Source organism: Molossus molossus, unplaced genomic scaffold, assembly GCF_014108415.1.
Source record: "Molossus molossus isolate mMolMol1 unplaced genomic scaffold, mMolMol1.p scaffold_m16_p_22, whole genome shotgun sequence".
NCBI classification, from domain to species: Eukaryota; Metazoa; Chordata; class Mammalia; order Chiroptera; family Molossidae; genus Molossus; species Molossus molossus.
Genome location: NW_023425358.1, coordinates 32,258,467 through 32,270,614, shown reverse-complemented (window position 1 = coordinate 32,270,614; position 12,148 = coordinate 32,258,467). Strand labels below are relative to the sequence as shown.

The 12,148-nt window shown below is 50.7% G+C and overlaps 1 protein-coding gene across 9 annotated transcripts in view; it reads left to right on the top strand.

The window, feature by feature from the left end:
• Positions 1-12,148, top strand: part of OAS3 (2'-5'-oligoadenylate synthetase 3) — a 49,248-nt gene that overhangs the window by 21,170 nt on the left and 15,930 nt on the right. For 3 of the 9 annotated variants that reach the window (XM_036276303.1, XM_036276307.1, XM_036276306.1), the window contains exons 13-18: positions 792-967; positions 2,007-2,242; positions 3,166-3,319; positions 3,712-4,041; positions 5,190-5,472; positions 7,752-7,927. In XM_036276303.1, the coding sequence (XP_036132196.1) occupies positions 792-967; positions 2,007-2,242; positions 3,166-3,319; positions 3,712-4,041; positions 5,190-5,472; positions 7,752-7,927 (1,355 nt within the window). Of the gene's footprint in view, positions 1-791; positions 968-2,006; positions 2,243-3,165; positions 3,320-3,711; positions 4,042-5,189; positions 5,473-7,751; positions 7,928-8,701; positions 8,953-9,595; positions 9,741-10,680; positions 11,189-12,148 lie in introns of those variants that run through there. The other 6 variants (XR_004961296.1, XR_004961294.1, XM_036276304.1 and 3 more) reach the window with 5 other exon arrangements.

The following is a 12,148-nucleotide window of genomic DNA, read 5'->3' as shown; positions in this document are numbered from 1 at the left end:
CAGTTTTACAACATTGTAATAGCCGGGGATTTCCTCACTGCGAAAATACTATAAATTTGGACTTCATACCTACATGGGGTCTGGTCTCAGTTTCCCAGGGGGGATTTTTCTTTTCAGCAGCCCCCCCCCCCCAATAGAGCCATGGCAGCAAGCTTTCTTGAAGCCTCTCTCTGTCAGATGGTCACCTTTTCTAGTCGCTTTTCAGGGAAAAGGCATCTATTCCAGGGAGCCAGTCTTAAGAAGAGAGGTTGGGACTCATTCCAGTTTTCTCTCTGTGCCTTGGTTCTCTCTTCTGGGAGATAATATTAGGAACACCAATAATGTATGTTTGTTAAGCACATGGTATATTCTAAGCATGTTCTAAGCACTTTACTTGTAGATTTCATTTGGTTCTTACCATAACTTCCTGAGGTAGATGTTATCTGTTACCCCCTTTTACAGATGAGGAAACTGAGGCCCCGAAAGGCAAGATCACACAGCTAGCATTTGAACCCAGGCCTGTCTCATCTCCAAAGTTCATTCTCTTAATCATGTGGCTACATAGCTTGTTTTGGTTCAAGATTATACACCTTGCTAAGTTATGGGGTGAAAATTATTGAAAAGCATCCAGAACACATTTGCTGCTAAAAATAATACTAGTTCTGATGTGAGTCTGTGTTATAGATTGTGTATTATTTGTTGCAATGTTATATAAGTAATGTTAAACTATTAAAGGCTGTTAGGGCCTGGGTTGGGAAAAGCTACTGTCTTCAATTAGAAATGCATACTCAGCATCTTTCAAACATCCACAGGGCAGCTCAGCTCCGGCACCAAACCTGACCCCCAGATCTACTCGACCCTTCTGGACAGCGGCTGCCAGGACGGTGAGCACGCGGCCTGCTTCGCAGAGCTGCGGAGGAACTTCGTGAACTCTCGCCCAGTCAAGCTGAAGAACCTGATCCTGCTGGTGAAGCACTGGTACCGCCAGGTGAGGCCACGAGGGAGGGTCCTTGCTCCACACATGTGACCGTGTGATTGGTGCCTCTGTGAAGAATAGTTCTCATGTTTTGCAGCCACTCATGTTTCTCTTTCTGGGAATTGTCTATTCCTATAATTTGCCCATTGTTTTCTACTGCGTTAGCTGCCTTCTTGTTGTTGATTGCTTGGCACTCTTTATGTATTGTGGGTGCTGGTTTATATTTCGTTACCACAATGCAAATCTACTCTCTCTGTCTGTGGCTTGTACACTATCACTTTGGGTCTTTTTGTGACAGAAAATGTTTGTATTTTAATGTAATCAGTTGTGCATCTCTTTTTCACATGTGATGTATGCTTTATGTGTCTTGTTTAAGAAGACTTTGCCTGTTCCAACTTTCTAAAAGTATTCTCCTGTGTTTCCTTCCAAACGTTTTAAGACTTTCTTTTCATATTTTGGGCTTTGAAATGTCTGGAATGTTTTATGTACAATATGAAGTATGTGGAGTTTGTAGCCAACGCCCCCCAGCACTGTTCAGGAATGTTCATATACTGTTGTATCCTGGGGAAGGGGTGTTCAGCCTGTGATTGGAGAAGAAGGAAAAGGCTACCTCAAAATCTCAAGGCACGTGGCTTGGTCCTACCTTGGGACCACTCATCTAAAGCAGGTCTGGATGAGGAGGTCCCGGATGACAATTCTGCTCAGTGCAGAACTGCTCTTGACCCAGGGCAAGTTCTCCTGTGTTCCTCCTTGGGGGATCATAGTCTCAGACTACCCAATGGCCTCTCTCTGACTGTGCCCCCCTCATGGGGGCTTGAATCTCATACCGTTCCCTCACCCAGCACTATGTGAGCCAATCACATTACTGAATCCCCGGCAGCGAGGGTGATGAGAGAAATCAGGTTGCTTTTGGAACAGGCTGGGAACACAGATCCATCCCAGGCTCAGCCTGCTGGTCTCCACCCCGGACACTGAGAGATCAGCAAACTTCCACAGAGACCAGCTCCCCCCACCCTTTCATCCTCTGAGCCCCTGCTCTGTCCTCTTCCAGGTGTGCCCACAGGAGAGAAGGAGGGAGATGCCCCCCGACTATGCCCTGGAGCTGCTGACCATCTTCGCCTGGGAGAAGGGCTGTGGGAAGGATGCCTTCAGCCTGGCCCAAGGCCTCCGGACCGTCCTGAGCCTGATACAGCAGCATCAGCACCTGCGAGTGTTTTGGACCACCAACTACGGCTTCGAGGACCCTGCAGTTAAGAAGTTCTTGCTTCGCCAGCTTGACAGACCTAGGTACCTCCTACTACCCCACCCCCCGCTTCCCTGTGCCTGCGCCATGGGGAGACAATTAGCTGATAAAACAGGTCTTATCCAGTGAGAGCCAACATCAATGTGACATTCAGTGGATTCAGCCCCAGAAGCCAATGAGAATTACTTGGGGGCGTTTCACAGAGAAACAACACACCACCTGTTTTGTGCACAAACGTTTTAGTGACATGTAACACATTTTGATCACTTCCACTGAAGTGACCAGACCTGTGAAACCCCGAGTTGATCAGGCAGAATATTCCAGCACCCAGGACCTTCCCTGGTGCCGCTCCCAGAGGGAACCCCACTCTGCCTGTTCTCATTCCAGCTCTGCTTTTGTACCATTGAGACAGAACCCCACGGCATGGACTACTGTGTCTGCCTTCTCCGTCCCAATGGAGTCTTTGAGATTCCTGTAGTTGTGGCTCCTTCTCTTCCACTGCTGATTAGTGCCACATCGTGTGACTTTGTCGCAGTACGTTTTCCATCCCACTCATGACGTGTCTTTGGCTGGTGCCCACTCTGGGGCTGTTACAAAGAGGGCTGTGATCAACGGCCTCGTATTTCAGCGGACGCACGTCAGTCTTGGACTTCTACCTCGCATGCAATTGCTAAGCCATAGGGTGTCACTCAGAGATCCCAGGGCTGGGTCCTGGGATCTTGCGATGCTAACGTGCAGCTGGAGTTGAAGATCGTTGCGCTCATTCGATCTCGGCACCGGCCTATCCCATCAGGCAGGGCTGTCATCCCCATTTTGAAAATGAGGAAACCTAGGCTCAGGGAAGTCAGTCATCTGCCTCTGGTCACACGGCTGGAAAGCAGCAGTTGTGACCAGGTCAGCCTCACTCCAGAGCCCGTCGTCTTGAGCACCGTGCTAACCAGAATCTTCTTGTCCCTCTGGTTGGCAGGCCCGTGATCCTGGACCCGGCTGACCCGACGTGGGACGTGGGGAACGGGGCAGCCTGGCACTGGGACCTGCTGGCCCGAGAGGCAGAGTCCTGCTATGACAGCCCATGTTTTCTGCAGGCAGCAGGGGGCGCTGTGCAGCCCTGGGAGGTGCCGGTGAGTGCTGGGCTCCTGGTATCCTTGGGTTTTACACCTAATGTACGTGCTCAGTATTTTCTGAGCATCTGCTGTGCACTGGGGGCCAGGGGACGTGGGACAGAGTTGAAAAGGTGGGGACCGCAGGCATGTAAAACAATCTAATCCCCAATCTCTGTGTAGTTACTATCTGCTTACCAACCTGAGTTTGCCCACCACAGGGGGACCTTTTTATAATCTATCCCCTTCATAAACACACCTGTTCTAATGCACACAGAGGTGTCATATGGGCCACCTCTCCCTCCCCCTCTTGAAGCCTCAGTCACCCTGACTATAGGACGGGAGGGGGCTGGCCCAGGAAGGAACGTAGAAACCGTTGCCCGTGTGAGACGGCTTCTTCAACACACTTCTAGGGCCTTCCGCTCACTGCTCCCCCCATCCTGCGAGACCCTGCCCAGAAGACCCCCGAGGACAGCAGCAGTCTTGACGCCGTGCACCCCAGGGCGGGGAACGGGCAGCCCTCATGCCCAGACCCCGACCCCTCAGTGGTGGCCGCCATCGCCCCCTGTGCCCTGGAGGTGGTCTCGGATCTGTCCCAGATCCCCGCCAGGGAGCTGGATCGTTTCATCCAGGACCACCTCAAGCCGCAACCCCAGTTCCAGAAGCAGGTGAGCAAGGCCTTCGACGTCATCCTGAGCTGCCTCCGTGAGAACGGCGCCCACAAGGCCTCCAGAGTCAGCAAGGTGAGTCCGGCAGGTGGAGACACTGCGGGGACCCTGTGGGAGGGACCACAGTGGGGACAGGAAGACGTCGGAGAGATACAGCTGAGGGGGGACCAAGGAAGTAGACATCCTTGGAGGGCGGTTTGCTGGCTGGAGGGATGTATTTAAGACTAGCTGCTTTTTCTTTTCAATGAGTTTTTTTTAATCACCGTTACCATAGTCAGATCACTTCCTTCTCTGCCCCAAATCCTTAGGGTGTCAGAGCATAGTGGCCTCAAGGCCCGTGGGATTTGGCCCCGGTCTCTCTCTGACCCTCACTCACTCCATGGCGGCCCCCTGACTGCTTCCTGAGCTCACCAGGCACACCACATCCCCGCTGCCTGTTTCCTCTTTCCGGAATGTTCTTCCCCATCCACTTGGCTCTCTCCCTCTCCTCCTTTAAGTCTATGATCCACGTCCCCTGATCAAGGAGGCCCGACTGACTGCTCGAGTTACAGTTACAACTTCCGCTCCACTGCAGGTCCCTTATTCTTGGCCTCCACGTAGGGCGGCCATTGTTTTCTGATGGTCCCTGCCTCCCCTCCCCCTCCCCCTCCCTCTCTCTTGGTACAATATAAGTTCCAGGAGAATAAGTAATGTTATCCCCTCCCATACCCATATATGCAATTGCACAATAAATATCTGTTGAATGCCTGAATGAATGCATGCATGGGTGGATTGTTTGATTGATTGATTGATTGATTGATTGATTGATTGAAACAGGCCAGAGTACCTCTGCAGACCCCTATGGGGCCCAGGACCCCAGTTTACAACCTGTGATCCAGATGTGCAGTCAGTAGGTGCTGCAGATGTTTGGCTAAAAATCTTTGACCACTGCCCCGACATCGCCCCCCATCCCCAACCACCCCTCTTATCTGCGGCTGCATATTGTCTGACCTTGGGCAGGCTTCATGGGTCGGTGGACGGATGCGGGCAGATGTAGTCTGACTCCGCCAGGCTTCTGATGGTCAGAGGTCACAGGGTTTATGCAGCCTGCATCTGTCATGGTCCCCAAGGGCTACTATCAGTGAGAGGGCAGTTTCAGGGCTGCAGACGGGGGGCTGCTGGCGGGGTCACAGTCGGACTCCCGGGCTCAGAGTTACTAGTCTGAGATGGTTTCTTCTCCGCAGGGGGGCTCATTCGGCCGCGGCACAGACCTGAGGGGTGGCTGTGATGCCGAACTCATTGTCTTCCTCAACTGCTTCAAGAACTACAAGGACCAGGGGCCCCTCTGCGCAGAGGTCCTCCGTGACCTGCGGGCACAGCTGGAGTCCTGTGGGCAGGAGCCGGTACCCGGCCTGACCCTGAAGTTTGCAGCGCAGACCACGACCAAGGCTTTGCGGTTTCAGCTAGTGTCCTCGGCCCTCAAAAGCTGGGTGGATGTCAGCCTGCTGCCCGTCTTTGATGCCGTGGGTGAGGGTGCCCAGCTTGTGCTCAGAGGGACCAGGGAGCATCTCATGGGGCGCTTGTGACCCTCTTTGTGACCCTAATTCCCCTACTTCACCAAGCTCTGGCAACTACCATGATTACCTAAAGTCATCCTCATCATCAATTCATAACTATGTAGTGCTTTTCACTTTGCAAAACTCTTAATAATGTTTCAAACGTTCAGAAAACTAGACATCACACACCCATGTACTCCGATTACGATGTAACAAGTGTTAATAATTCTCCTTATCAGCTTGGGATTTTATTTTTTTTAAGAAATTACATGCCATTTTCTTTTTTATTTTGAAGAGTTTACGGTTAATTTTCTAACTTATTTAGCTAAATCTAAGTCTTCACAAGTGCAATTAAGGTTATACACGTTCCTCTAAAGTGTCACATCAGGTGCATTGCAAATGCTTTATATTTATAATTTTTAGTATCGCTCTTTTAGGTCTAAATATTCTGTACTTTTCTTTTACTGTTTTTTTTTTGTTGTTGTTACATTGCCCTAGCAGGAACCGAACCCGGGACTCTCTAGTCCACAGGCTCACGCTCCAACCACTGAGCCAAACTGGCCAGGGCTAAACATTCTGTACTTTTAATTATGACATTATGATTTGTTCTTTCACCCCTGAATATTTGGAAGTGGGTTTCCAAATGGATGTTTTGGTCTTTTGTTCATTTGTGTGCCTTGGACATTTAGTTATCTTTTTTTCAAATTATAGTTGATGTATAGTATTATATTAGTTTCAGGAGTACAACATAGACATGTGTACACATACCATATGAAGTGATCAGCATGATAAGCCTAGTATACATCTGACAACATACATACTTATTAAAATATTGTTGGCTATATTTCCTGTGTAGTCTTACTCTATTTTTAACTGTAGTCAGAAAACATACCCCCAAAATATCAATTCTCTGGAATTTGTTGGCACTTCCTCGGTTCCCCATGGTCGTAAAGGATGCAGGCTTTCCGTTGTTGAGAGTTGGCTTCTGTACAGGTCCTTCAGAGCTAGCTCATGATATTTGTTTGGATCTATAGTACTTACTTATTGCTTATTTGGTCTATCAATTTATGAGTGGAATATCAGAATCTTCTGCTCTGAATTACAACCTGTTATTTGCTCATAGGCTCCTATATTTTCATTGTAGCTTCAGTCTCTTTTTATCTCTTTAATTATTTTAATTATGCTTATTTTAGTCCCTTAGATAGGCCTATTTTCTCAAATTCCTGAAGTGTTCATTCTCTTATTTGTTGTGTTGCCTGACTGTCCCTCATGGTGGATCATTCTCTCACGTGGTTTGTAATTTTTTATTGTGAGCTCATCTTCGGAGTGTGTGGAACTTTTATTTTCTTTCTCTTTCCTGTGGAAGTTGCTTCTGCTCTGGTTAGAGAAATATCCTCAGGGAACCCGGTTTTTATTTGGCTTCTAGCTGAGCCCCAAGGGTTTTGCTAATTCCCAGGCCGGTTTTACAACAATGTAATAGCCTGGAATTTCCTCACTGGGAAAATACTATAAATTTCGACTTCACACCTACATGGGGTCTGGCCTCAGTTTCTCAGGGGGGATTTTTCTTTTCAGCACCCCTCTCCCCCAATAGAGCCATGGCAGCAAGCTTTCTTGAAGCCTCTCTCTGTCAGATGGTCACCTTTTCTAGTCGCTTTTTGTGGAAAAGGCATCTATTCCAGGGTGCTAGCCTTAAGAAGAGAGGTTGGGACTTATTTCAGTTTTCTCTCTGGGCCTTGGTTCCCTCTTCTGGGAGATAATATTAGGAACACCAATAATTTATGTTTGTTAAGCACATGTTATATTCTAAGCATGTCCTAAGCACTTTACTTGTAGATTTCATTTGGTTCTTACCATAACCTCCTGAGGTAGATGTTATCTGCTATCCCCTTTTACAGATGAGGAAACTGAGGCCCCGAAAGGCAAGATCACACAGCTAGCATTTGAACCCAGGCCTGTCTCATCTCCAAAGTTCATTCTCTTAATCATGTGGCTACATAGCTTGTTTGCGTTCAAGATTATACACCTTGCTAAGTTATGGGGTGAAAATTATTGAAAAGCACCCAGTACACATTTGCTGCTAAAAATAATACTAGTTCTGATTGTGAGTCTGTGTTATAGATTGTGTATTATTTGTTGCAATGTTATATAAGTAATGTTAAATTATTAAACACTGGTGAGGGCCTGGGTTGGGAAAAGCTACTGTCTTCAATTAGAAATGCATACTCAGCATCTTTCAAACATCCACAGGGCAGCTCAGCTCCGGCACCAAACCTGACCCCCAGATCTACTCGACCCTTCTGGACAGCGGCTGCCAGGACGGTGAGCACGCGGCCTGCTTCGCAGAGCTGCGGAGGAACTTCGTGAACTCTCGCCCAGTCAAGCTGAAGAACCTGATCCTGCTGGTGAAGCACTGGTACCGCCAGGTGAGGCATCAGTACCTCTTGCTCCTCCCAGGAAACAGTCACAGCCATGGCTCCTCCCCTACACAGACAGCACTCCACCGTTGCTTTTTATTGGCCCTCCCAAGCAGAAGCACCTCCTCCACCATGCTTCATTTCCTGCCCAGACCCGGAAGCCCCTGGCTGAGAATCTTTTCTCCATCAAGTCCCCAAATCCTCATGTGTTGTGGCCAGGGTTCACCGCCCCTCTCTAGCCATCTCTCCTCTCCTGGTGCTACTGCTTTCCCCTATTCCTCCTCACCTCTAAGCCTTTGCTGATGTTGTTCCTCCACCACCATCTTTGCAAGATAGGCGAACTCCTGAGCATCCTTCAGAGTTCCCTCAGCAAACACTCCTCTGAATGCCAACTCTCCTGCATCCACTCATTTATTCAGCCAACATCTACTGAGCACCCACTATTTGCTAACTTGTGATGGGTGTTTTGTAATGCCAAGAGGAATGTGTCACAGACCCCAGTTCTATAGGACCACCCTGTGTACCCTCAGAAAGACTCTGGGCAAAGACCAAGGCTGAGCCTTCTTGTTCCCACGGTGTGACCTTGGACGAGTCACTATCACCGTACTATAGAGCTCAGTTTATTCACGTATAATGAGAAGGGTGAGTCAGGCCATCCCCAAGGTTCTGTTCTTCCTGTGGTCTTTTTAAAAATAGTTTTCCCCTTCTTCTCCAAGGGTGTAGGGCTATGCTTGGCATGCAGCAGGTGCTCACGCCACTGACTCTTTGATGTGGGGGACATAGGTGGCCGCCCAGAACGAAGGAGGACGGCCCGCCTGTGCCTCTCTGCCCCCGGCCTTTGCGCTGGAGCTCCTGACCATCTTCGCCTGGGAGCAGGGATGCGGGAAGGACCGTTTCAGCATGGCCGAAGGCCTGAGGACCGTCCTGAGGCTTGTCCAGCAGCACCAGCAGCTCAGTGTCTTCTGGACAGTCAACTATAGTTTTGAGGACCCAGCTCTCAGAACGCACCTTCTTGGCCAGCTTCGGAAACCCAGGTGCAGACCCTCTACCTTGTTTCCTGCTCTGCATCATCCTTCCCCCCACTGTCACCCCGGAGTCACTATCCAGGAGGGGTCCCCATTGTCACTCTGCTTCCGTCTGGACTCTTTGCTGAGGAAGCATGGACTCAATGAGCCCCAAAGGAAGCCAGGGCCAGTGTTTTTTTTCCTTTTATTCTCACCTGAGGATATTTTTCTGTTTATCTGCAGATAGAGTGGGAGGGAGGGAAAGAGAGGGAGAGAGAGAGAAACATCGACGCGAGAGGGACACATCGATTGGTTGCCTCCCGCACAACGGGGATGGACGGCAACTGAGGCGCGTGCCCTTGACCAGAATGGAACCCGCGACGCATTGTTCCGCGGACCGACGCTCTAACCGCTGAGCCAAACCAGCCAGGACAAGGGCCAGTTTTACTACCACAATACAACACCAGATCTCAAATTAAGGAGCCAGCCGATAGCCTTCAGACCGAGGTGGCCAAGCAGGGACCCTACTGTGCTTGGGCGAGATCGCACCAGCCCTAAAGTGCTGACCCTCTTCTCCCTCTCCCCAGCCCCCAACACTTCCCAATCTCTCCACCCCCTGCTCCTTTACTGACTCTCACCTTTCCCACCTGCCTGCCCACCCGCTCTGCCCCAGGCCCTTGATCCTGGACCCTGCCGACCCCACCTGGAACGTGGGCCAGGGCAGCTGGGAGCTGTTGGCCCGGGAAGCGGCAGCCCTGGAGACGCAGGCCTGCGTTATGAGTCGCGAAGGGACGCCCGTGCCACCCTGGGATGTGATGGTAAGAGGTGGGTCCCAGAGGGGAAGGACGCTGTGGGTGCCCCATCCCAGATCCCCTTTCCCTGCTGGTGCCCACATCCCCAGCTGCTAGGGGTGCTGAATGCCCAATACAGCCAAGGCACGGGTTCCATCCCGGCCAGTGCTTGAATGACGTGCGCACAAGAGGCCCACCCTGCCCTGGCTGGTGTGGCTCAGCAGTTAGAGTGTCGGCCTGTGGACCAGAGAGACCCGGGTTCGGTTCCCGCTAAGGGCATGTACCTCGGTTGCAGTTTGTCCCCGTCCCAGTTGGGGTCGTGTGGGTGGCAACCAGTCAGTGTGTCTCTTTCACATCAATGTTTCTCTCTCTCTCTCTTCCTCCCTCTCCCCCTCCCGCTCTATCTGAAGATAAATGCAAAAATGTCCTCGGGTGAGGATTAAAAAAAAGGCCCACCCTGCTGCAAGGCAAGACCAGCTCTGTAATGTAATCCCTGCCCCAGAGCCCCCTCTGGGGTTCGGAAAAAGCTTTCCACAGCGGAGCCTCCCCCACCCTCTCCTGCTCCCCCCACTTTCTTCCCCTGAAGCCCTGTCGCAGTTTATCACATGACAAGAATCCCTGGCACTGCTTCTGGGAGCCCACTCATGACGATGGCCATTTGCAGCTCCTCAAAGGACACGCTTCCATCGCATTTGCTGTTTTGCAGCAGAATCTCATAACCAGTGTTTAACATTCGAGACCATCCAGTGAGGCAGGGGCCTCCTTTAAAGATGGGGACACTGAGGCTGGGCGGTGGTGGTGGAACCAGAACTTGAACTCTGGTCCCTCTGGTGAGCTGCCAACCGGCTGAGAAGAACAGGGAGCTGTAGGAGATAAGGGGAGGTCTCGTTCTCACGACCACGGGGCAGGGCCTGGGTGTTCACAGGGAACCTGTCTCGAGCTGGCCCCTCCCGCGTTCTCTCCACAGCCCACTCTCCTTCGCCAAACCCCAGCCAGCGACCTCGACAAGTTCATCAGTGCATTGCTCCAGCCCAACCAACAGTTCCTGGATCAGGTGGCCAAGGCTGTGGATACCATCTGCTCCTTCCTGAGGGAGAACTGCTTCCGGAATTCTCCCACCAAAGTGCTCAAGGTGGTCAAGGTGAGTTCCCAGGGAGCCGTGGGCCAAGAGGCTCCTGACGGCTGGTGATCTCGTCTAGCCCTGGACCAGGCCTGACCCGCTTCTGTGGCCCCTGCAGCCACAGCGCAAGGCCACCAACAGTGCGAGGGCATGGTAGATGGCCCAACAATGGCCATATACGCCCAAGGAGTTTCTTTTGATTGATTGTGACAGGTAACTCAAAAGAAGCAACAAAGGGAATGTGTTGGCTGATGTAAATGGAAGGCCCTGGAACAGACTGCCTTCAGGCACGGCTAGATCCAGAAGCCCATGCAGGGTCATCAGGACTCCGCTTTTCTTCCTAGCTCTTGGCTCTGTCTTCTTCTGTCTTGGATGGCCCTGTCCCTATGATGGTCCTTGACATCTCTAAGATTCTAAAAAGAGGAATTATCTTTTCTCAAAATTCAAAGAAATATTGGAGTTACGTTTCATTGGCCTGGCGATCTATCCCTTAACCAATCACTAGGGCTAGGGAGACATCATGGGCCAACTGGCCAAGTGTGGGTCATATGGTGGAGTCAGCCCTATGTGGACCTCATGGGTGGAGTGATTCCCCCAAAGAAAACCATTGCTGATCCCAGAAGGCGGAAAAGGATGCTGGGGGTGTATAAAAGGTCACATACCTGCAGCACCAGATATGACCTTGGTTCATAATGGGAGTCACAGGAGACATGGGTCAACTCTGGAAAGAGCGTCAGCATAGAGTCAGCCAGTGACAAGCCCTAGGCCTGGCGACTTGCTGTGTGACCCCAGGCAAATACCTGCCCCCTCTCTGATCCTTGCTTTCCTCATCCCCATAACACTTTGGAGGACCACAGTAGCCGACTCACTGGTTCTCAACTGCAGCTTCACTTGGAAATCACAGGGAAGCGTTTAAAAAATATACGGAGGCCTAAGCCTCCTCCCTGGAAAATTAAAACACAGCCTCAGGGACATAAGAGTCCAGGCACCATCATTTTTGTAAGACTCTCCTGATGCAGGCAGGCATGAGAATCAACCGCAGGCCTGAACAGTCTAAAGAAAAAGAAAAGAAGAGAAAGAACATTCCCAGATCCCTCCCAGCCCCCAAACACGATTGCAATGAGAAATTTTGCATGTGTGGTAAGGGTTGAAACTTATGTTCCTGCACATTTCTTTTTCTCACCACTATGCCATGTAGTAACCCATATAGAGAACTAATGACAGGGAGGTTAGGGGACTTGCCCAAGTCACACAAGCAAGTTCTTAATGTCATGAATCCAGAGCCCATAGGCTCTGGCAGGAGGCATCAAGCAGG